The sequence below is a fragment of the Candidozyma haemuli genome (assembly GCF_002926055.2).
Source record: "Candidozyma haemuli strain B11899 chromosome Unknown C_2014730914, whole genome shotgun sequence".
Classification (NCBI taxonomy): domain Eukaryota; kingdom Fungi; phylum Ascomycota; class Pichiomycetes; order Serinales; family Metschnikowiaceae; genus Candidozyma; species Candidozyma haemuli.
The window spans coordinates 1,171,082-1,193,675 of NW_020289904.1; the positions used below are offsets into that span (position 1 = coordinate 1,171,082).

The window sequence follows — 22,594 nt, forward strand, 5'->3', positions numbered from 1 at the left end:
GGAATAGACTCCATGGGAGAGAGGCCCCTATACTTTAAAGGGTTCTGCCATGGCTGGACCATGCTTCGTTGGAGCAAAAACCCACATGTGGCCACTGCCTCCGCCTACACTCGCCTCACCGGCAAATTAAGCAAAAAAACAAGCAGCAGCATACTAGTGGCTCATGTCGTGGTCTTTCTTGCCAACCGCTGCAGGACCACTGACGTTCATTGCTTGATGGCAGCTTATAGAGGGCTGCCTAGACTACAGCAGGAGGACTAAAGCACGATTTCTTGAGTACAGACCCCACCTGGAGGCCGAAGAAAAAAAAAAAAAAAAAAAAAATGGGCTGCTGCCAGCATACAAAAGAGAGGTTGCTCGCATGGGTAACTTCTTTTGGTCTTTTTTGATTTATCGCCAAAGTTTTGGATTCACTTACTTGTCAAATTCTTATACCAGTGTCATCAAAGTTTTCCCACTTTCGCTCGTCACAATAGCCCCAAGCCTTACTGCCTCACAGTTTTTTTACTTTTTTTTTTTTTTGACGCCCTGGACGCAAGATTGTTACTTGCTCCCGCGCTCATATCTATAAAACATTCGCCTCAACCCAAACTTGAGGCCAACTTGTTTTCTGTCTTTAACCAAAATGTTTGATAACTTGAAGGCATTCATTAGACACGGAAAATCAGCAAATCCTAACAACCCTACCCAAAAGACCGATATGTCCCATACGCAAGTCAAGGACCAAGGCGCCTTGGCTGATGCTGAAGCTGACATGATAGATGCTTCGGAGTCTACTTTCGCTGGCCATTCTACACTCCCATCCGACTTGGACTTTTCCGATGGCACTTCTGGTTCTTCCCAGGATGATGTCGAAAGATGCAAGAAGCATGCTCCAACTGAATGCACCCCTCTGCTGGACCATCAGCACAAGAAGCAGGTCATCGACCGTCATGAAAAACAGCAAAACGACTTCCAGAACCAAGACTTCAATAACGAAGCCTACGCTCAGAATATCGACAACTACGAATATGCATCAAAGATCGTTGAAGAAGAACGCAGACAAAGAAAGAAGCAACTGAAGTACCCAAACCTCCACCTGTACGAAATGATGGAGAAGCTTGGAGACGGTGCTTTCTCTGTGGTTTTCAAGGCTCGTCACCGTGAGTCTGGTCGTCATGTTGCTATCAAGGTTCTTCGTAAGTACCAGATGGATAACGCTCAAAAGCAGGCCGTGCTTAAGGAGGTCATAATAATGAGACAGCTCAAGCACCCAAACATCGTTAACTTCATCGAGTTTATTGAGAGTGAGCCTTACTATTACATTGTTCAAGAGCTTGTGGGCGGTGGTGAGATCTTCACCGCCATCGTCAACTACACATACCTTTCTGAGAACTTAGCTCGTCACGTCATTTACCAGACCGCTTTAGCTGTGCGTCATTTGCATGAGGAGGTTGGCATTGTTCACAGAGATATTAAACCGGAGAACTTGCTTTTCGTCCCAACAGAGTTTAAGCCTTCGTACAATCCGATCGCCAAGTTGAGACGCTCGGATGATCCAAAGACGAAGAAGGACGAAGGTGAGTTCACTCCAGGTGTCGGTGGTGGTACCATCGGAACTGTGAAACTCGCTGACTTTGGTCTCTCTAAGCAAATCTGGGGTCACAACACTAAGACGCCGTGCGGTACAGTTGGTTATACTGCCCCAGAAATTGTGCGTGACGAACGCTATTCCAAGGAAGTTGATATGTGGGCCCTTGGGTGCGTTCTTTACACTGTTTTGTGTGGTTTCCCTCCCTTCTACGACGAGAGGATCGAAACCCTCACGGAAAAAGTTGCAAGAGGCGAATACACTTTCTTAGCTCCTTGGTGGGACGAAATCAGCGCTGGCGCAAAATACTGTGTTTCTCGTCTCTTAACAGTGGACCCTACTCAACGTTATACGATCGACGAGCTTCTCCAAGACCCATGGTTGAGGGAGGCCGGCAGAGCGTTCGAGTCTCCATCCAAACCCAAGCAGCCAAAGTATTCTTCTCAAATCGGCAGATTGAACCTGAGCATGTACAGACAAGAGTTGTATTCGCCAGCTGCAAATGCTATGCGTGATGCTTTCGACATTTCAGCTGCCGTTCACCGTGCTGGTGAAGAGAACGCTCTCCACAACCCTGGTCGCAACAACCTCCCAGACATGGTCGAGGAAGAAGAAGATGCAGACTACAGTTTCAAGTCTCGTATCCATGAAGACACTCACGATGCTGAAAAGAATATGTTCGACTTGAACTTGCATGGTGCGTCGATCTTGGAAAGAAGAAAGAACAAGCCACTTTACTAAGACAACATATTTCGATGCCTCGCTGGCAGGACAGTCTATTCACGAAATTAAAGATAAATGCAAAAGACAAAAAAAAACTTCATCATGAAACAATCACATAAAGGATAACGTTAATTATTAGTACATACGGTACTATGGGCGGTCATTATAGAGGGTTATTCACACACAGACATTATAAAGCACAAAGAGTCGGAGTCCTGGCCAGAGACGCTTAGTTTTAAAGCTTTGGAGCTTCTTCCTTTCCTTTTTATTTTATTTACGATTTCATATACGGCTTTATTATATCTTACAAAATATTATTACAAATGTAGACGGATTTCCGCGCACTGAAATTTACTTCGTAAATGAAGAAAGACTATGAGATCCGAATGGCGAGTCACGTGCAAGCCATATCAGTAATCCATCCCATCAAAACGACTTTTGCCAAAGGCATCCGGTGACTGCTCTCATTTTCTTATCCATCTCCCCTTTTTTATAATTGCAAAGGATGCTGGAGCCCGAAGTCACCGATGTTGCCTCGGAGATCTTGGAGTTCGACCTAGGACTTATCCTCAACTATGCAGCTTCCGAAGCCGAGGTTCAACAGAGACAGAAGAAACCAAAGAATGAACCCAACCTGGAAATACCATGGATGCCAGTGATCCAACGTCAGGTTAGGATGAGAGAAGCGTCGCCAGTGACACTTTCTCAAGAGACACTTTCCAAGCACCTTGGGAGGGGCATCATCAGCCAGGAGCTGGGGATGTTCACATTTACCACGGAGGCATTTGATATCAAAGCGGGTACGCCTGATCCTTCATTGCTCCTGTATCAGAGCAAACAGAAAAGTGTGCTACGAAAGGGTACGCTTGTTTCTTTCAACATTGTGAACGAGAGCGAGAGAACAGTGGTCTTTAATGAGCTAAGGTTCATCAATAATAGATTAAAGAAGTGCCGTTCACATTTCAGACTTTCTCGCTTGCAACTATCCATTGAGCTAGATACTGTCACAAACAGTTTAAATATCCTTTTGGCATATACTGTGGAGCTAGAGCCTCTGTTCCATAGGTACTTCTCCTCAGATGTATCTTCTCAGCTCGTCTCTATACTTCGCCCTAATATGATCGCTTATCCAACAGATACAGACCCATTTTACCAGAGCTACGAATCCATGCCAACAGATGCTCATCTTTTCTATAAAGTCATCACAGATAATACCAGCCGCATGCCACTGGTTACAAGCAAAATGTCACATCCCCAGTTGTTCACCGACCTTCTTCCATTTCAAAGGAAAACAGTGAAATGGCTTTTAGAGAAAGAAAGTATGGTATACGATGAGGAAACAAGAAGTTCAAAGTACGTTCCACTATTATCTGATGAGCTTGTAGTGGCTCTTCAAAGCTATCCTGACGTTGACCACGAAAAGCTAGACCAAGGAATATATCCGGTAATTAATAAGCTCTGTTACGGATGGAATCGTGTTTTATTAAAGAACGATATTTGTTGGGTTAATGAGCTCACTGGAAATGTTCTCACAAGAGACGCTATGGTTGAGTTCTTGTTAAAGAGTTACGAGGACGTAAACAAGGAGCCTATTCCAGCCCGTGGACTTTTATCAGAGGAGATGGGCTTAGGTAAGACGATTGAGGTGATAGACCTTGTACTTCTAAATCCTCGCCCACGTCAAGAAGTGGGTCAGGAAATAAGGCTTCAGCTTCAAAAAGAAGGTGACATAAGGACTGTTATTAAAGCCAAAACCACGCTTATTACTGCTCCTCAGACGATCATTCATCAATGGTACAACGAGATTTCACGTTTCAGTCCGGGCCTACTGGTGACGATTTATAGAGGCTTGGGCAAATACCCGGAACTTGCAAATCTACCGCGTTACATTGGTGAATATCTTAGACGTTTTGACATTGTTTTGTTAAACTATGCGAATATGTCGAGCGAAGCTGACTATGCTAATTACACTTCAAGACATATGATCACACGAGGGGGCAAGAAGAGATCCTCGTCAGAGGTGAAGGAAGAAGAAGCCCTGTCCTCAACTACCGACCCTTTGAGCGCCGAAAGCTATAAAGCAGAGTTTGCTTTTGCTGACAGAGAGAAGGTGCAATCAGATGCTTTAGTGAGTCAAAAGAGATACGAGCGTGCAGTGATGGAGGAGATGGCTGCCAAGGTCCGAAAGCAAGATATGAGCAAGATTCCCCATACTGAGTACTACGAATCACCATTGATGCTGAGCCAATGGTGGAGGGTGATCATGGATGAAGTCCAGATGGTATCTTCAGTTGCTTCCAACGCTTTTAGTACCGCCTCCTTGATACCTCGTTTCCATTCTTGGGGTGTGTCAGGCACACCAGCACGACTGGTGGCAGTTCTTCAGTTCTTGAGGTTTCCTCCATTCAACTATGAAATCTCCAAATATTGTTGGAAGAGGGTCACACAATTTCCAGAGAGTAACGTTGATTTTGTCAAAGTGTGGCTGGGCTTAGCTCTTCGTCATACTAAAGCTATGGTGGATGAAGACATCAAATTACCTCCACAAAGAAGAATTCTCCTTACTATTCCTTTGACCAAAGTTGAACAAGACAAGTATACTCAGATGTACGAGTCCTGTCTTGCTTCCATCGGAATTTATCTTGACAAGAACCAAGTTCCCAGCCGTACCGAGTTGTCACAATCTGACTGCGTTCATCTCAGGTCGTGGTTGGTAAAATTGAGGCAACTTTGTGGTAACTTGCAAATAGGCAATCTTCCCATCTTCAAAGGGAAGAAAAGCAAGTTTTTATTACAAGGTTTACCTGAGATGAAGACCCTCGGCAGCGTACTCGATGACATGATGAGTAGCGTGCTTGCAGAAATCAATGAAGGAGAAAGAGCTGTTATAAGCAGACTTCTTGATATAGCTCAACTTCTTGAGTATGTCTTATTACCAGAGAAAGTCGTGGAGCTGTTGGATAGTGGACTCCACGAAGCTCTGAAGCTCATCTATCAGATTGAGACTAGATTACATTCAGATATCACGGAACTCAATGGTCACAAGACTTTCCTCAAGAGATATGACGTCCTATCGACGAAACAGCTTGCGACGGTTTCAGATGATGAAGATGACGATGTTGAGATTGAAGATGATAAAACCGTTATTAAGAAGGAGGAGCCGGCAGTAGCAAACGATGCAGAAGTTCACGAGGCTATTTCCAAGTTTCAAAAACTCAAAGAGTCGACTACTGCTGATAGAGTCAGGCTTCGTTCCTTGAAGATGCTTCAGCATAAATGCTACTTTTTGTTGGCATCAGCGCATTTTCAACTTTACGATGAGGAATACCAGAAGAAGATTTCGGAGAAGAAATGTGAGTTTGACTCATTAAGCACGTTAGAGAGTAACACTATTGGTGTCAAGCTTTTAAAGTCTGATGAAATTAATCATCTCAGGCTTCACAGTGGACTGAACGGTGATAAAGGCTATCAAATACCTAATTATTTGGACGGATTTAAAACTCCAGAAGACTTGTCTCTACAGGAGCAAAAGGTAGAGCGCCATAAACATCTTGAGCTGAAATTCTACGAGCTTGCAGAACAAAGCAGAAAGGATATCTTGAAGCATTCTATAAAAGACGTCCATGAAGTCACATTAAAGCGTATCTCAAACAAGCCTACTGTCGACAAACTGAAAATGATAAATGATGGTGAAACTACGTTTCCAAAAACATCCAGAAAACTCATGAAGGGAATTCCACGGATAGATATTGATGAATGGCAAGAGCTTGTTGGTACCACCAAGGTGAAACAGATTATGACTCAAATCGGTAACGTGGTAAACGAGCTCAATAAACAAGCGGAAGTTATCACAGAATTTGTCGATCAATTGGTGCAGCTTTTATGTAACCCGCTATTATCTGACGAAAAGAGTCCGGATGGTGAAGAGTATGAGAAGTCTTTGGAAGATCAAGATCGAGCTGCTTGTCTCATGGTGGTCATTTCCCAACTTTTGATGGACCGGTCAAACACCATACTCGAGAAGAAGACACGCTCAACGGAGGTGAAGAAGAAGCAAGAGAGAGATTTGAAGGAGGAAGCAAGGCGTGTTACTGACAAAGCATTTCTTCGTGTACTTCAAAAGAGTCGGACGGATTGTAAGCCCAAGTCTGACTTGTCTCTTGAAGAGTTATTGCAAGACGTTAGGCTTTTGGAACATGAGATGGGCGAAGCCAGAAGCGTGCAAGGCGAAACATTCCATGAGGTAGCAGAAGCATTGAGAAGCATATTTGAGAACGAGAAGAACTGCCAGGAACTCTTACAGAAAGAGATGAGTTCCAGTTACAATGCCGTTTTCAATGCTAGAGTCGAATACTTCAAGCAGTTGCAGCAAATCTCAGACAGTGTGCAAGGTAAGACTTACTGCACTGAGCAAGATAATCTTGAGCCTTCCAAAGTGAACTCAGAAGTGGCATCCCATTTAATGCTTTTCACTGCAGCGCAAAGGAAACTTACAAGGGCTGTTTCACGTTTCCGTTACCTTTCGACTTTGATACCCAAGGAGGAGCTCGCCATAAAGGAAGAGGACGGAGACAACGAATCCAACGACTGTGTCATCTGTCAATCACAGATCGTTGTGGGCTCGCTTACACCATGTGGTCATAAATTTTGCAAGGCTTGTTTGGAAGAATGGCTCAAATCTCGTTCATCTTGTCCTATTTGCAAAACATATACGACCAGAGACACCGTTCACCATTTCACACACTACAGTTCAGACCTTAAAGCAAAGTCGGTTGAGAACGGTACACATGATGCCGCAAGTCACAAAGATGGCGCTGAATCGGCTGCTGTCCACCAGGTTTACAGACAGCTTGATGATGAGACATTGAGGAGAATTTCTCAGATCAAGCTTCAAAATTCCTATGGATCAAAAGTTGATTTGATAGTTAAGCAGGCGCTTTATTTAAGAAGCGAGGATCCTGAAGCACAGATTGTGATTTTCAGTCAATGGCAAGATCTTTTGGTTATCTTGGCTTTTGCTTTGGATATGGCGGGTATTACGTACGTATCTGCTAAGGGATCTCATGTGGCTCAGTACAAGAACAAGAAGGAGGATCCTGTTGAAGAATTCAAGAGGAAAGATGACATTAAAACATGTTTCCTATTAAATGCACAAGCTCAAGCCAGTGGATTGACGCTCATAAATGCGGCTCATATCTTCTTGTGCGAGCCGCTAGTCAACACTCCCGTCGAGTTACAGGCGATCTCAAGAATTCATCGGATTGGACAAACGAAAGTCACTACTGTGTGGATGTTTGGTATCGAGAATTCTGTTGAGGAGAACATCGTCGCACTTGGAACAAGGAATAGACTCGAATACTTGAAAGCCAACGCTAAGGAAGCGAAGAAGAAGAAAACAAAGAGACGGAAGTTAGACACCACTATGGAGGAACAAGAAGATTCAAAGGATGCACCATTAGCAGACGATGAACTCAAAACTGCCGAATCGTACGCGTTATCACTCGGTTTAACGTCAGAGAAAAGTACCGGTAGAGTCTTTTCTGGAATCAGTGAATCGGTGAGTGATTCAGATCTTCAACAAGTGTATTTCGGGGACTTAAAGCAAACATAGATATTTAGAAACATGTCATTACCTATATTATTTATACACTCAAAAACGAACCCTCATCGTAACCCTGATAGATCTTTCCCTGCTCAGACAAGTGTTGGCATTTTTCTCTCACCACATCAATGGAAACGCCTAATTTCTCACTGATCCATGATATTGGAACACCTTCTTGCATGGAACCAGTGTTATCCTGAATCACTGTTTCGATCTTCCTAGTAACATCTGATGTACCGTTCGTACCGTTCGTACCATTCTCGTGATCTTGTACAAAGAGGCCATTTTCCTCCTTCTTTGGCAAGCCACTCTTGCCTAGGATACCTTGAGCCTCCAAGTGATTTGAAATCGCGTATAGCATGTGGTAAGCAATCTCGTTATGGTCTGTGATCTCACGAATAGTGGCATGTTGGATACTCTTTTTCAGGTTAAACTCCTTCAAGGCGCCTGTGATGTAGACGTACTTGTTTTCCAAACCCATGAACTTCTCTGCTTCTTCTGCAGCAGTGGCGATCTTCTCATCAATCCACCTCCTCACCTCCAAAGACCCAGTTCCATCTTCCACGGTAATATTAATGGCACTTCCACTGTTCTCAACCCTTCTAATGACGCCAACGAAAGAAACCATGTTCAAAGACACGTTATTGATCACGAACTCACCATCTGGGATAGGCTGGGTAGCGTCATTGATCTCCTTAATAGTAACAGGACTTAGAGAATTCCTAACTTGTTGACGCTGAGAGTTATTATAGTCAGAATACTGAGCATCGGCGCTGAAACCACCGTCACCGTAATTATCGTAGTCCATCTTTGCTGTGTCGTTAAAGAACGTGTGAGCCATCAACACATTTAAAGTACCGCGTTTGTCACGTGTCGCGGTTGCAAAAGAATCTCGCTCTGAGTCGAGCTTGTCTACAGAAGTCGAATACTGGAATTAATAAATTATTGTATGACCTAGATGAAGGTTATATAAAATGCTTATGGGTTTTGGGGTATGCGATTTCCTCTTTGGATTATTGAAACAGCGTGGAGCCTAAAGCACAAAGGCGTACTTAGACTTGGCTCTGATAGTTCTACCAAAACGGTAGAACAAGAAAGGCACAGGAATCATGACAACGGCCACACAGCCTAATAAGGTGCCTGCCCACTTGATATGCATATTGACGAACATTTGTCTGGCGAAAAGTGGGAAGGCGGCACCGAATGCAGATCTCAAGAAAGTGTTACCGGCCAAAGCAGAAGCAGCATAAAGGAGGTAACAATCGATGATGTAGTTCATACATGGCAAGAAGATCATAAGAAGACCAATACCAATAGGGGCTGTACCGATGGTAGGAACAATCCAGTGGACATCTTCAGGGAAGTCACCAGTCCATCCTAACCAGAATAAACCAATGGCAAAGAAAAATGCACCAACCATCATTGGAGGCAATCTTGCCTCTGGAACAGGTACACCGTTGTTTTTATCCATTGCTTTTCCGTAACCTCTCTCCATATAAATAGTGATAAGACCGCCGATGAAGGTACCAATGAACATCGCAATGTAGGGCAACTCAGCGACACCTTGGGCCCAACGGTATCTACCCTGGAAGATCAAAGGCACTGCTGTCAAAAACAAGTAAAGTAAACCATAGATGAAAGCGTTGTAAAGGGTGATCAAAAACAAAATTGGTTCAGTGAACAACATCACCAAGGGCCTAGAAATGTTCTTCTCCACAATTTCCTTAATAGACAAGCTTGTTTCTTCATGTGGAGCGTGAATACCCCAGTTACCGGTTCTTCTTCTCAAGATTTCAGCTTTCTTAATAAGAATAATGGCAGAATGACTCTCATCCAAAAAGAGAGTAAGGCAAATGAATGATACAGCACCGATCAAACCGGCAATGTACGAGGTCCATCTCCAGCCCATGTCAGGGTTCTTGGCGATGAAGCCACCAATGATTGGGGCCAACATAGGACCACCAAACAAGACCATTGCGAAAACAGACATTGCTTGACCTCTAGTCTTAGCTGTAAAGATGTCAGCAAGTACAGCAGGAGCAACGACTAATGGGGCGGCGCCGATAAAGCCAGCGAAGAAACGACAGATCATCACCATTTGAATATCTTTAGCAGCACCAACCATCATACAGAAACAGACGTAACCGAAACTTGAAGGTAAAAGAACAATCTTTCTTCCGTACAATTCAGACATGGGTCCCCAGATAACGGGGCCAGAGGCGAAGCCGAAGACGAAAAGCGACGTTCCTAGCGTGGCAACAGTAGAACCAACCTCGAAAAGCTCCATGATCTGTGCGGAGCCAGCAGCGAACATAGCAGAGCCAAGGGATACCGACAAAGCACACAAGCCGACGTTAGCGCAGCAAAACACCTTCTTCCAGAAACCCCAGTTCTGCGGAAATAATGGATCGTCTGGCCCGTCATAAGCCACAGCGTATGGATCTCTCTTAGGAAGCATTGGTGGGTAGTCCTTTCCTGCTCCCATGGTAGGCATGGGCTCATCAGACTCTAGGGCTAATTTCTGGAGCTCATCAGCGTTGGTCAAGCGTCTGCTCATTTCTCTAGATAACTCCTCGTCAGCGAACGAGTGAGTTTCAGTGGATGGTCTGCGGTATGCCTCCATGTCAGCGCCGGTGAAAGCTTGTGGAGCGTTTTCGGAAGAGCTGCTGTTATTCTTCTCGAGTCCCAGCTTCATGGGATCATGCTCGTCAAAAGACTGTCTTGTAGAAGAAGAAACTGAGTCAGAAACATTGTTCGGCTGTAATTGCAGCGATTCCGGCTGCTCGGTGGTAACATGCGGGGGTCTTGTGTGCTCAGGAAAGGCATTGTCATTTCCGTTCTCTGAAAGTCTAGTTTCAGGCATGGCGGATAAGCGGGCGATGTGAAGAAAGTCTGGATGTTGGCAAAGTCCAAATAAGGATGATCAAAGGGGGGCAAAAGAAAAAGTTGTGCAGTGTCTTACAAGACACCGGATTCGAGGGGTTCTTTATATTCCCAGCGGTGATGATGCCCGGTTACAGAGGCTGGTGTATGCCGACGGAAAAATGAGGAAAACCTCAGAAAATACAAGCCGTGCTAACGCCCAGAACTGTCTGACGCACCAACCGATGACTAAGAGAACTCTTCTACCTAGTCAATGTGCCTGATTTCTCTTTGAATTACAAGTCTTTATGAACCCCTTCGACCTCTTTCTTCCTCTTGAAACCCGTTGAAGTTCATCGGCTGCTTGGTTTTTTCAATGGCTGCCCTAACGGCTTCTCGGGCCAGATACCTGCCGTCACCGAGCTATCCGGCATTTGTTAGCTGCGCATCTTTGACACATGAACGCCGAGCCACCGTGGATCCCACGCGCAGTTTGACACAAATGTGCATTGTCATAGAGAGCTTGAATGGAGTAAGAAAGGGCCAACGAGAAGGTTTAATTGGAAAAATTGGTTTTATAAAAACATTGACAGGTGTCACTTTTTTCTTGGGTTACAGCTTTGGAAGGTTCCTGGCTACATGCGATGCAAGAGAGCGGCTTATACAGCGGCTTGCAAAAAAAAAATTTCACTGAGACTACCTTTTTTGGGCATCTACCGGTGAAGTCATGTTCCCTGCCTACTTTTGCCGTGGGGCTACCACTTCCTCTGGTTGATTGGTCAGAGTAGTTGATGCTTTCATATGGTTACCTGGACCAGCCGTTCGCGGCGAGTTTGGGTAGTGTAAAGCATTATACATTTCTTTAGGTACTGTAGTTTTCTTCAGTATGCGCAGAGCACTATCTGGCGAAGCTTGTTAGCTTTGTGGTACATAATTGTACAGATACGGACTATCCAAGAGGATGCAACGGGATTGGAAAAGTTTATTTAAAAACACTAAGTATGGGGTTTCAGGGACTCTGTGTGACCTCCTTGGGGTTCTCCAACTACACCTTGTTTCATCTTGCAAAACGGTATATGGCAGTTGCGGCTTAGTAATGTATAGGTCACATTCAGGAACCGGCTGAATTTTTCAATTCATACCGACCGACTTCTCCGACTTTCAAAGGTAAATCAAAAAATTTAAAAGCCTTGCTTGGGGGCAGTGTTTTTATTGGGTGCATTCGGAGGTTGGAAAACTCCCGTTCCGACCAGGGCTCTCTTGACTGCACACATACACACCCTCTTCACTTATACTACCATGGTCCAACATCCAGACGTCGGTGATGTACTCCGACAGCCAGAAAGTGTAGATAGTAAAGTGGCTGCTCTTACGCTGTCTACGAACAATGAACCTTCGCTGGCGAAGGACGCTGCAGAGCAGAATATCAAGAACGTGTTTGAGTTCGAAGAGTTCATCGACCGCCATGAGGACTACGACAGAGCCACTTTGGACGCCTTGAAAATGGTGGATCTAGACAATTTGCATGAGACATCACCCATTTCGACAGACCAAGCTGGTTCGCTCCTTAAACTTGCAAATGCTGAAGACATCGACCCTCAGCCTCATGGGCCTGAGCGTGGTGCTCTATACCAAATTGCATATAACCCTAACGAAAAAGCGAAACGTCTTGGTAGACCAAGGAAACATCTAGGTGCCAACAACACTGCTTCTTCGGTTGAAATAGCACTGAAGAATCTTGAGACTTCAAAGCTACTCAAGTTTCGGTTGGATAATATGCCTTTGGAAGGTCCCGGCTCTAGGGGTGGTGACCCAGACGACAGAAAGCGCCTGGGCAAACTCACCGAGTCGACAGCGACGAAGAAAAGAAAACAATCCGTCCTTAACTTTGCTACTTTGAACAATAGCACGTCCGTGGGAATCCAAGCCAATGACTCTGAAAAGCCAGCGGACGCGTTAACTGATTCCAATGTCCCAGAAAAGCATGAACTGACTGTGAACGAGACACCAAAAGTCGAAAGCCCTCCACCTGTTGATTCGGACGTGGAAGTACTTTCTGAACCGATCAAGTCGGAAGCTTTACATCTGGATATTACCAGCGTTGTTTCAGATAGCAAAGATGAAAAAGACGAGTCGACCAAGGATGCTGACTTGAGCAAGACCGATGATCTGAGCAAACCTGTTGAGACAAACACTAAAACCCAAAGCAATGGGAAATCAAAGGTAAAGTCAGAACCAGCACCAAAGACTAAACGGGTTACGCTAAAGTTCAGAAATAAAATTACGAGGACTTCCATCGTTAGGGAGAAGAATAGAATAACCAGAACATACCCAGGCCCGCTAGTTGCCCTCCACTATGATCTTTATGATGATAACCTTTTTGAGGTGAAAGAGAATTCTACTGTCGCAAGTGAACCCGTGGGTCTTGGCTTTAATGTCAAGCGAAACCCGTATCTGTCAGACGTTATTTTCATCATGGCTTTCTTGGCCAAATTCCCTGAGATCCTTTACGTTGGCCACATTGGTCCACAGGATATAGAAGAAGGATTGGGTCTAGCTAACACTGGCGAAGGCGGTGGCCTGACCGGCGTGTCCCGAACCATGGACGACTTATTTTGCAAGTTACTCACACTTGTGCTCAATAGAAAGAAGGTGATCACACCTGGCAACTACAAAAGTGGCGTTCAGGACCTCCGATCGAATTACATATCATTTGGTTTACCTGAAGAATGGAGAGATGACTCGCTCACACGTGTTGTCACTTCCTTGCCTACGGATGAGGCTGACAGGGTTGATCCTTCAAAACCTCCAGTTTCTGAGGAGGATAACTATGAATATCTGGCTCCACTGGAAAAACTCAATCCAATGCATGAACGAAGCTTCGAAGAGGAGGGACTTGCGGGTATCTCAAACCCCGTTGATAGATTAATTATGATTCGCTGCTTGGTTCTTTGGAGTCTTTCCGCATCCAATGTCCTCAAAACACATCTTGCACAGGTTGTGAATAAGCAAGAAATTGCTGGTGAGAAAGACACTATTTACGCTTCGAGGCCGATACTCAAGGGTTTCTCTCAAACGACTGAACTCAAGAAGGATCTCGAGTCGAAACTCGCTAAAAAGGGTAAAACCAACGCGTCTCCACAAGGCACCCCCGACCCTGACTCCACGCAACGTTACATTGATCCAACCTCTGATCCTGTTGTCCATCCAATGGCTCTCAGACTTAATGAATTTATTGTCGGAGACTGTGGTTTCAGGATTGGACGGTTCTACTTGGTGAGAATGGCTGAGCCCTCAGGAGGCGGCATCTCTAGTGTCGACAGAATGAAGGCGGTAGCGAAAGATCCTACTGGCATAAAACTTAGTATTCCATCTAGATTTAAGCTCTACGTTGAAGATGTTCATTCGGTGCTCCTAGATTCTTTAAGAGTGTTTGGTGTCGAATTTGACAAGGATGGCAATGAAGTGCAAATGCCTCCTAAATATGACAATTCGAAGCATTGGTATGAGGTTGCGGCTAATGCCAGCGAGCTAATCGCTTTTAACAAGCATCTAGCTCAGAAATTGGGTTTGGCATCTAATGTCCCAGACGATTTTTCACGGATATCTCAGAATAGTGTTGCCTACAAGCCGATACTTTACATGCACCAGTATCTTTCTTTGATTGCTCCGCTTATGGAAAGCTTCGAAAACATGGAACAGACAGCTGGTGCTGCGGGTTCAAGATCGGCCAGAAAGAAGGTCGACTATAATGTTTCTAAATCAAGTTCTTACATGAATGCTTTCGAAGAAGGCTATGACGAACACATGCATGACGACGATGACGATTCATACGATGAAGGTGAACCAGCGGATGATGATGACGAAGAGTATCTGGAGTAGACGTTTGAAAGAAAATACTTTTTAATAATATACAGTTTCTAATAAGACTAATGGTACAGCTTCCGTTCATAAACCTCAAATCTTCTGAGCACCTAACATGAGATCAATCTTTTGTCTTAACTCTTGCTCATGTTCCTTGAAGTACTCGGCCTTTCTTACTTCTTCCTCGTTGAAACCTTCCTCGCTCTTCAATGCCTTTAAGGTTTCAGCTTGGCTCTCCAACCATTTCTTGATGAAGACAACTGGGTCCTCGCTCAAGTCTCTGTAGAATTGTTCCCTGTTATTAGCACTCTGTAGAGCGACAATTCCAAGAGAAATACGCTGGTTGAGGTATTGCACGAGCTCATCTGATTTTGACATGCTTTCAAAAGCCTTCTTATTTTCATCGATGATCTCTTTCTCGATCTTGCTCATTGACAAAGCTAATTCAACTGGGATATCGATAACAACATCACCTAATGTGGTAGACCTTGTCGTGTCCACCTCGTACTCGACAACAATAGGCTGGCGAGGACGCAAGTGAGGCTGAATCAATTGGTAAAGATCCTTGAATTTGAAAGCATCCACCTTCAACAATCCCTTCAACACCTCGTCACACTGGACAACAGATAAATCAGTTTCCTCGTCACCTTGTGATCCAAGCGATTGCGATGAAAGCGAAGAAGCAGAGACAGCTGGAACATTAGGGTAGCTTTCAGCTTTCTTGAACAACTTCTTGAACAAAACGTACTGCCAAACCAGGTAAATCAACTCCTGCTGAGAGGCCTCGCGCTTACCAGTAAATTGAGCCATTTCTTCTGACACCAGGAGCTTGAAAGTATAGTCCTTCGCTAAGATAGCGACCTTAACCTTGATGGGGAATACACCCTGACGCTTCACATCGATGCCGTCAAACAGCCACAGCGGAGAGCCGTTTTTTAGTTGCAGGTTAGCGCCATGGTTATTGTCTGCTTCATTACGCCATTCAATCACATTTGACTGACTCCCCTGCAAGGATTGATAGTCGTTATTTGGAACAATCTCAATAGAGATACCAGAGAGGAAAGAGCTGAATTTCATGTCCTCTGTCTCAGACTTATCCTTGTTATCGGTGATGAAACGGCCCTCCACACGTAAAGTCCAGGATGAATCATTATTTGGGCCATCATTCACGCTAGATTGGTTCTTCTGCCATGGCTGGTTCTCACATGTGTTGTAAATGAAAACACGTAAGATACCAGACTCTCTCTTCAAGCTATTTGGCTGCATTGAAGATGCTTGCACGGATTGGAAGTCTAATCCTTTCTGAGCTATGAGCAAGTCTAATTGTTTCTCAGCATCCTGAAGCTTCTTGTAGAGGTTCAAGTTTGGTACCTTGTCGTATAAGTTGGAAGGAATGTTGATTTCCGTGGGTGTGTAGGAAACAGCCGGGGCGGCAGTAGCAGGCTGGTAAACCTTTGATGGAGCCTCCGACACGGCATTTTGAGGCCGTTGTGCGTAGCCTTGAGGGGATGCCATAACTGATAGGTGGATACTGTTTGGTTGAAAACAATTGACAAAATGTTAAGGTGAGAGTTACACCTGTACATCCGGTGTTGCTACACTAGAGGCTGGAAATCACTATCAGGTGTCAGTGGTCAATGAGTGTTAGATATAAAAGTATTTTTAAAAAAGCTAAAATATTCAATGCTACTTGTTATCTCCAGAAGACACGGGTAAATAGTGGTGTAGTGAAGTGTTTGGAATACCATTCCACACGTTATCAGATGTCAAATGAGAGTCATAATCCAGAAACCTCGCTTTCTCTATGTTTCTTTATTCTGTGTCATTACTTTTCTTGCCATGATCTGCTTCTTTATGTCATTTCTTGTACTTTTCATCAATATGTTTACTCGTTTGCATTATAATTATTTTTGCAAATGTCCCGCTTTAATGCGAAATGGCTGCAATTCGCATAAAAACCTTAAAGTTTCAAATTCGTGTTGGCTTACAATGAGAGCAAACCTAACGTAAACTCACTTGAAAAAAAAAAAGTTTCAGCAACCCCTTCGATCTAATAAGTTGACTAGTTGAACCTACTAATTTTCTCTCTCCATCTAAAGAGACATTTGAATTGTAAGTTCACCAGGGCAGGGTATCAACGCGATCCAGTCAAATTCGCACCATTTCACATCCATCTGCGGAACCGGTTACATCGTCTTTGCCTGGGGATGTCTTCTTCGCCCAACATTCATGGCGTCAAAGTCCAGAAAAGGAGAATAAAGCCATCTGGAAATGGCGATTCACAACGACATGCACGTATCAATGACATGAGAAAGCGGAAGAACAACTTCTTCTTGCGGATTAGTTATCCTATGGTTGTCACCTCAGTCATCTTGCCATTATCTGCTTTCACGTATTTGCTACACCAAAAACTCAGCATTCTACCGGAAAACACAGCAACACTATACTTTTGCATATTCTACCACATTTTCACCATACTAGCCTTCACTGCGGGCTACCATAAGTGCTATGCCCATACCCTGTTTCGCCCCAGATACGGGTTCGTACAAGTCTACTTTGCAGTTTTCGGAGCAAGCATGGGTCTAGGACCTATAAGATGGTGGGCAGGACTTCATAGAGCTCATCATCAATACACTGACGACCCCGATAAGGATCCGTACTCCATCAAAAGAGGTTTCCTATGGGCTCATTGGGGTTGGCTTTTGAAGAGACCAAGATCGGATGCATTCTTCAGAGACTTCGTGGAGAACGAATTTAGTACCGACGAATTGGCTCCCAACGAGCTCGAGTACACTGGAGAAAGATCTCGTACCCACTATGAAAATTTCACCAGGCAATACATCATATGGCAAGAGAAGAAGTATTGGTCGTTCTTCATTTTCTCAACAATCATTTTACCTATCATTGTATCCGTTTATTTATGTAAAGATACCTGGATCAATGGCTTAATATACCCTGGTTTGTTGAGAATGTGCGCTTGCCAACAGCTGCTTCTCAGTACTGAGTCATTTGGCCATGCCAGGAGGTTGCCATTTACTTTCCCCACCCAGCCATTCAATGATAAAAACTCGCTGGTCAATTGCATGAACCCTGTTTTTGCAATGATCTCGTTTGGTCAAAATCTGCAAAACTATCACCATGAGTTCCCTCACGATTATAGAGATAGCTCTGCCTTGTGGGCTTATGATCCTACAAAGTGGTTTATTGCAGTGCTTCATCATCTACGCTTAGTTGAAGATGTATCAAGGACCCCTGCAAACCTCGTGGTTCAGCTTCAGATCCAGCAGCAACAAGCTGTTCTCAATAGACGAAGAAGTCAATTGAATTGGGGCACACCTATTTCCAAATTACCAATGATCACCACCAAAGAGTTTAAAAGACTTTGCGGTACAGCAGATGATAAGCATCGTATCTATATTGTGATACAAAACATTATTCATGACATCACTCCGTTCATGGACCAGCATCCTGGAGGAATTGCATTGCTCAAAGCTTCCCATGGAAAAGATGCCACTAAAGCATTTTATGGCGGTGTTTACGGGCACCTGACTGCTGCAGTCAATCTCCTTGCAACCATGAGAATCGGTGTACTAGCCCTGGGTAACGACGAGGACGTCTGGAGAAGAGTGGCTAGAGAAGAAGGAGAAGTCAATGACGGAGATTCTAGGAGACAACAAAGTGGACTGCATTCGACGGCCGAGGCCGCTTAATTAAATATCGTTAATTTATACACTATGCTCAGGCAGCGGAAGTAACTTTTTCGCAGTAGTACTACAGGCTCACACGAAATAAGCACCCATCCCAAATCTCCTGCACCTCTTTACTACATCAAACCATGTCTTCTTCAGTCCATTTCCCAAAGATAGACTACCGTGGGCCACAGTGGAAGACTTAGATATCCGTCCAGCCATCTCTATAAACCCATCAACTTCCATTAACAGGGCTTTGGAAGTCACGTTTGAAAATGAGTTCACATACTTGCCAGTGATTGATGAAGACCACAAGACTCTTCTAGGTGTCTTGAACGTCGAACACTTGGAGAAAAATAAGCTTGACAGTGTTGAGCCTATAACAAAGAACTACATGCTTTGGTTTAGTCAAAAGGCCAGAGAAAAGTATGAGAAGAACTTCTCCAAAAGAACAGCCACACCACTCAATTCTAAGATCGTGAAACCAAAGGCTGGCAAGGGCAAACATTATCATGTGCTTACTCCGTTGACTCCTTTGGAGACACTTGCTGAGTTTTTCAATGCCGGAAACTACTTTGCTATTATTACTAATGGAGAGGGCAGCTTGGTCTACGGTGTGGTGACTCCAGAGGACCTCACCAAATACGAACATTCAAGACCACGCTTGTAATTAGTCGTCATATAAAATTTAATGAACATACTTACTGGGGAATTTCCAACACCAACTTACCGGTGGTCTTCCTGGCCTCCAAAGCAGTGGTGGCCTTGGCGTAGTCCTTCAATGGGTAAGTCTCAAGAGTGAACTTGAGACGGTCAGAGTTAACTTGGTCGATCAAGATCTCGATATAATGGTTCCATTCCTCTTTGGTTTGAACATAGTTGAAGATCACTGGAGAAAGGAATCTAAGATTCTTTGGACTCAACTTAGCGATATCCAATGGTGGAATGAAGCCAGAAGAGTGGCCGAAGGAAACGAAGGTTCCTTTACGTGCAAGGAGGTCAAGATTGGTATCCAAGACGTCCTTTCCAACACCGTCAAAGACAGCATCAGCACCTTTACCATTAGTGATCTCCTTAATTTCCTTGGCCACATCACCCTTCAGCGAGTTAACAGTGAATTCAGCACCCAACTTCTTGACAAGATCCAATTTCTCGTCAGTTGAGGCAATACCGATCACACGGCCACCCAAGGAAGTAGCATACTGAACAAAGGCTTGACCAGTACCGCCAGCGGCAGCCCACACAGCAATAAAGTCACCTTTCTTGATTGGATGAGCCTCATTGGCAAATGTAATTGCAGTCAAGCCTTGGACAAGAATGGAACCAAACAACTTCAACTTGTCCACAGAGGTATCACTTGGCAACTTGTGAATGAAGTGATAGCTCTCGTCATGAACAACCTTGGTGTATTGGGCGAAAGTCTTTGGAGCCAAGTAGAACACCTTGTCTCCCTCCTTGAAGTCTTTGACGCTTGATCCAACTGCAGCAACTGTACCAGATGCCTCTCTACCAAAGATGATAGGAAGTTCAGCAGGGTAGATACCTTTTCTGAAGTAGACCTCAATAAAGTTCACACCAGCGTACTGGTTCTTGATAATGATGTCATGAGGTCCAGAGATTTGTGGGGCCTCGACCTCCTTGTACTGGATAACATCTGGAGAGTCTGAGGTTTCCTCTGCAATAGAAACGTAATGGGTCTTTGGGATTGACATGATTGATTAGATGGCAATTAGGGTATATTACAACTAAATTGGACGAAAGGGTTGATTTTATAGTCCAACCCTGCAAGGGGCTGGTTAGTAATCAGAACCACAGTCCCAAATAACTCCGAGACCGATTGACGCCACAAAATGCATGAACGACGGATTTGGCGAGAAACATTGCCGCCACAAGATACCCAAATCGGATATATACAAAAAATCTACCTCTCTATATTAAAATTAGTTAAAATAGTAACTGAGCAACTGTACAATTGCCGCATTTGTTCTGCCGTCTATAGGATTGAAAGCCGTACATAGGCGAATGCGAGTTTGACAGTTTGACAGGTTTTCCGCTTGCACCCCCAATTTATTATTTTTTCACTCATTCTTCGAGCCCTGGTTTCTATATGCTGATTGCTTAAGTATGGATTGTAACATGACTTGATGACTACTTCGGCCAGGTTCATGTTGTTGGAAGCGTCTTCAGTACTCTAGACCGCCACTTTACCAGTTGCCAGTAGTCAATAAACTTCTAGATCTTTGAACCTTCTTAACCACATACTACTGTTGACCCCTTCTTGGCTTCTTGGTTTTCGTGGGCACTGGTTTCTTAACGTTCGTTTTAGCTTTCTCAGCGAGTAGCCTCTCGACGCTGTCGCCATGCCTCGATTTGCCCTCCTTGTAAGCGTACTCCACGGTGACCCTATTATTCATAAGTATGGCACCATTCATCCTCTCAATTGCTTCATCACTGGCCTCGAAACTGTCATACTCCACAAACCCATGGCCCTTTGAGTTTCCTTCCTCATCTCTAACTATCAGTGGGTTCTCTATAAGGTTTCCAAACTTCCCAAAGGTTTCCTTCAAATACTTATCATCCACCATTTGGTTCAAGTTTTTGACGAAGAGTCTAGCGCCTATGCTTAAGCCCACCTCATCTCCAGCGCCTGCACTAGAGGTAGATGACGTACCATGCTTAGGGTCTGTTTTCTTCATTTTCAAGATACGCCCATATAGTCTGATACCTCGAAGAATCTCAAGAGCATAGCCAGCATCTTCAGGAGTTCTGAACTCTATGAAACCGAACCCTTGGTGTTTTCGCAGAATCCTATCTTTCGGTAGATAGAGCAGCTTGACTGGGCCTAGCTGGATGAAGAGCTCGTATAGTAGAGGCTCGTCAACCTGAGGATCTAGATTACCAATGTAAAGCGATGATTGGAAGTTTCTATCGCTGTCCAGAGCCTTTTTGAATACGTTCATGGAATGGAGCGTGGTAGGTACTAGTTGGTGAACCTCATCGTTTTAGCTTTCCACTAGTGCGCACTCTCTACCGCCTACTGTTAGATGATACCCATAAATGACCATGTATATTATGCTATGCAAGTTTATGCTGAAAATCCTTCTTCTTCCTGATATTCCTCTGTCTTCGGTGGAACTATTTCTATAGGAGGTTTCGTTTCCGTGGTTGGAAGAGGTGCATCCTCGAGGTTGGGGACTTTAGATGAGGTCTCCTCTGGGGCATCGTCAGAATCACTGTCAGAGTCTGACGAATCCGAGTCACTGCTTGAACTCAGATCGGAACTTGAATCGGAGCTCAGATCGGAACTGCTATCCAGATCACTCTCAATGCCATATGCTAGTTTTTCGTTCTCAGCGTACTCCTCCAAGGTGTTTGCAGAGGTGGAGATGTAAATCTTCGGGAATTCCAATACCACCTTGTTTGCTAAAACAGTAGCGATACTTTCCTCGGCGTTTAAAGGAATCACAGAGCGTGATTTGGTGCTAATGATGTTCTCGAGACTAAAATGGAGTTTATCGGCCTCTATTGTCCCAGGCTCAACTCCCATGCTCGAAGCAAATGCTAAATGAGGAACAGCGTCTCTAAGAACAGTTTCTTCTTTTACTCTAAAAGAGGTGAAACTCTTGAGAGGCTTGCCATCTGTTCCAACTGGGACCCATTCCACTGTCCAGGTGTAGGTGCCAGCCTTCTTGTCGTATCCCGACTTGTTTTGTATAGAGCGGGACATCCCGGACGGAAGGTGAACAACCATAACGTTATCCCTTTTAAGAGCGTAATGAGGTGAATTGTATCTCTTGTTAACCCTTACAAGCCTTGGATCTGTATCCTCCTTACCTAGTCTCTGTCTCTTATTTGGATTACCAAGCTGCCTTCTGAACATCATTTTAGCATTTTGCTTCACATCACTCACCCCAAGGCCGATCTTCCTCTCGAAGTTGAGTAGATAGTTATAATCTCGATTCACTAAGGACGGATCGCTGGAAATGTCCTTCCTAGCCACAAACTTGGTAGGATCAACTTGACCAGTACACTCTGATCGAAGCTTGTGGCGCTTGACACATTCTGCTGAGCATGTTTTCGTACCACACGCGGGACAAGTATATTTATACTCCTTTTCTAGACATATAAAGCAGTGTTTGTCTTCCATTAGCAAGAAAGCGTAGGTGCTTGGAGCGATGAGCATCAGTTTCCTGTACCATTATTATATGGGGTACGCAGCGAGGCAGCAGGGCCACCTTCAATGAACTTTAAACACACACGGCTTCCTCCATAAAAAGAACAAAT

General features: G+C 44.4%; 10 protein-coding genes across 10 annotated transcripts; 4 read left to right on the forward strand and 6 right to left on the reverse strand. All coding sequences in view use genetic code 12, as the record gives it.

Annotated features, from left to right (window-relative positions):
- Window positions 1-625: 625 nt before the first annotated feature.
- Window positions 626-2,311, forward strand: RCK2 (serine/threonine protein kinase; the record flags this gene model as incomplete). Its single annotated transcript, XM_025485838.1, has 1 exon — window positions 626-2,311. The coding sequence occupies one exon, from the start codon at window positions 626-628 to the stop codon at window positions 2,309-2,311; it is 1,686 nt and encodes a 561-aa protein (XP_025341303.1).
- A 487-nt stretch (window positions 2,312-2,798) lies between these two features.
- On the forward strand, window positions 2,799-7,904 carry CXQ85_002151 (uncharacterized protein; the record flags this gene model as incomplete). Its single annotated transcript, XM_025485839.1, has 1 exon — window positions 2,799-7,904. The coding sequence occupies one exon, from the start codon at window positions 2,799-2,801 to the stop codon at window positions 7,902-7,904; it is 5,106 nt and encodes a 1,701-aa protein (XP_025341304.1).
- A 31-nt stretch (window positions 7,905-7,935) lies between these two features.
- RFA2 (Rfa2p) lies at window positions 7,936-8,736 on the reverse strand (the record flags this gene model as incomplete). The annotated part of the gene is made up of 1 exon (XM_025485840.1): window positions 7,936-8,736. One exon carries the CDS (start codon window positions 8,734-8,736, stop codon window positions 7,936-7,938), a length of 801 nt encoding a protein of 266 aa, XP_025341305.1.
- A 192-nt stretch (window positions 8,737-8,928) lies between these two features.
- Window positions 8,929-10,758, reverse strand: FLU1 (Flu1p; the record flags this gene model as incomplete). Its single annotated transcript, XM_025485841.1, has 1 exon — window positions 8,929-10,758. One exon carries the CDS (start codon window positions 10,756-10,758, stop codon window positions 8,929-8,931), a length of 1,830 nt encoding a protein of 609 aa, XP_025341306.1.
- A 1,298-nt stretch (window positions 10,759-12,056) lies between these two features.
- CXQ85_002154 (uncharacterized protein) lies at window positions 12,057-14,639 on the forward strand (the record flags this gene model as incomplete). The annotated part of the gene is made up of 1 exon (XM_025485842.1): window positions 12,057-14,639. One exon carries the CDS (start codon window positions 12,057-12,059, stop codon window positions 14,637-14,639), a length of 2,583 nt encoding a protein of 860 aa, XP_025341307.1.
- A 75-nt stretch (window positions 14,640-14,714) lies between these two features.
- CXQ85_002155 (uncharacterized protein) lies at window positions 14,715-16,136 on the reverse strand (the record flags this gene model as incomplete). Its single annotated transcript, XM_025485843.1, has 1 exon — window positions 14,715-16,136. The coding sequence occupies one exon, from the start codon at window positions 16,134-16,136 to the stop codon at window positions 14,715-14,717; it is 1,422 nt and encodes a 473-aa protein (XP_025341308.1).
- A 1,061-nt stretch (window positions 16,137-17,197) lies between these two features.
- On the forward strand, window positions 17,198-18,980 carry OLE2 (Ole2p; the record flags this gene model as incomplete). The annotated part of the gene is made up of 2 exons (XM_025485844.1): window positions 17,198-18,299; window positions 18,484-18,980. 2 exons carry the CDS (start codon window positions 17,198-17,200, stop codon window positions 18,978-18,980), a joined length of 1,599 nt encoding a protein of 532 aa, XP_025341309.1.
- Window positions 18,981-19,011: 31 nt separating this feature from the next.
- On the reverse strand, window positions 19,012-20,022 carry CXQ85_002157 (NADPH:quinone reductase; the record flags this gene model as incomplete). The annotated part of the gene is made up of 1 exon (XM_025485845.1): window positions 19,012-20,022. One exon carries the CDS (start codon window positions 20,020-20,022, stop codon window positions 19,012-19,014), a length of 1,011 nt encoding a protein of 336 aa, XP_025341310.1.
- A 549-nt stretch (window positions 20,023-20,571) lies between these two features.
- CXQ85_002158 (U2 snRNP complex subunit) lies at window positions 20,572-21,270 on the reverse strand (the record flags this gene model as incomplete). Its single annotated transcript, XM_025485846.1, has 1 exon — window positions 20,572-21,270. One exon carries the CDS (start codon window positions 21,268-21,270, stop codon window positions 20,572-20,574), a length of 699 nt encoding a protein of 232 aa, XP_025341311.1.
- A 125-nt stretch (window positions 21,271-21,395) lies between these two features.
- Window positions 21,396-22,493, reverse strand: CXQ85_002159 (uncharacterized protein; the record flags this gene model as incomplete). The annotated part of the gene is made up of 1 exon (XM_025485847.1): window positions 21,396-22,493. One exon carries the CDS (start codon window positions 22,491-22,493, stop codon window positions 21,396-21,398), a length of 1,098 nt encoding a protein of 365 aa, XP_025341312.1.
- Window positions 22,494-22,594: the final 101 nt, after the last annotated feature.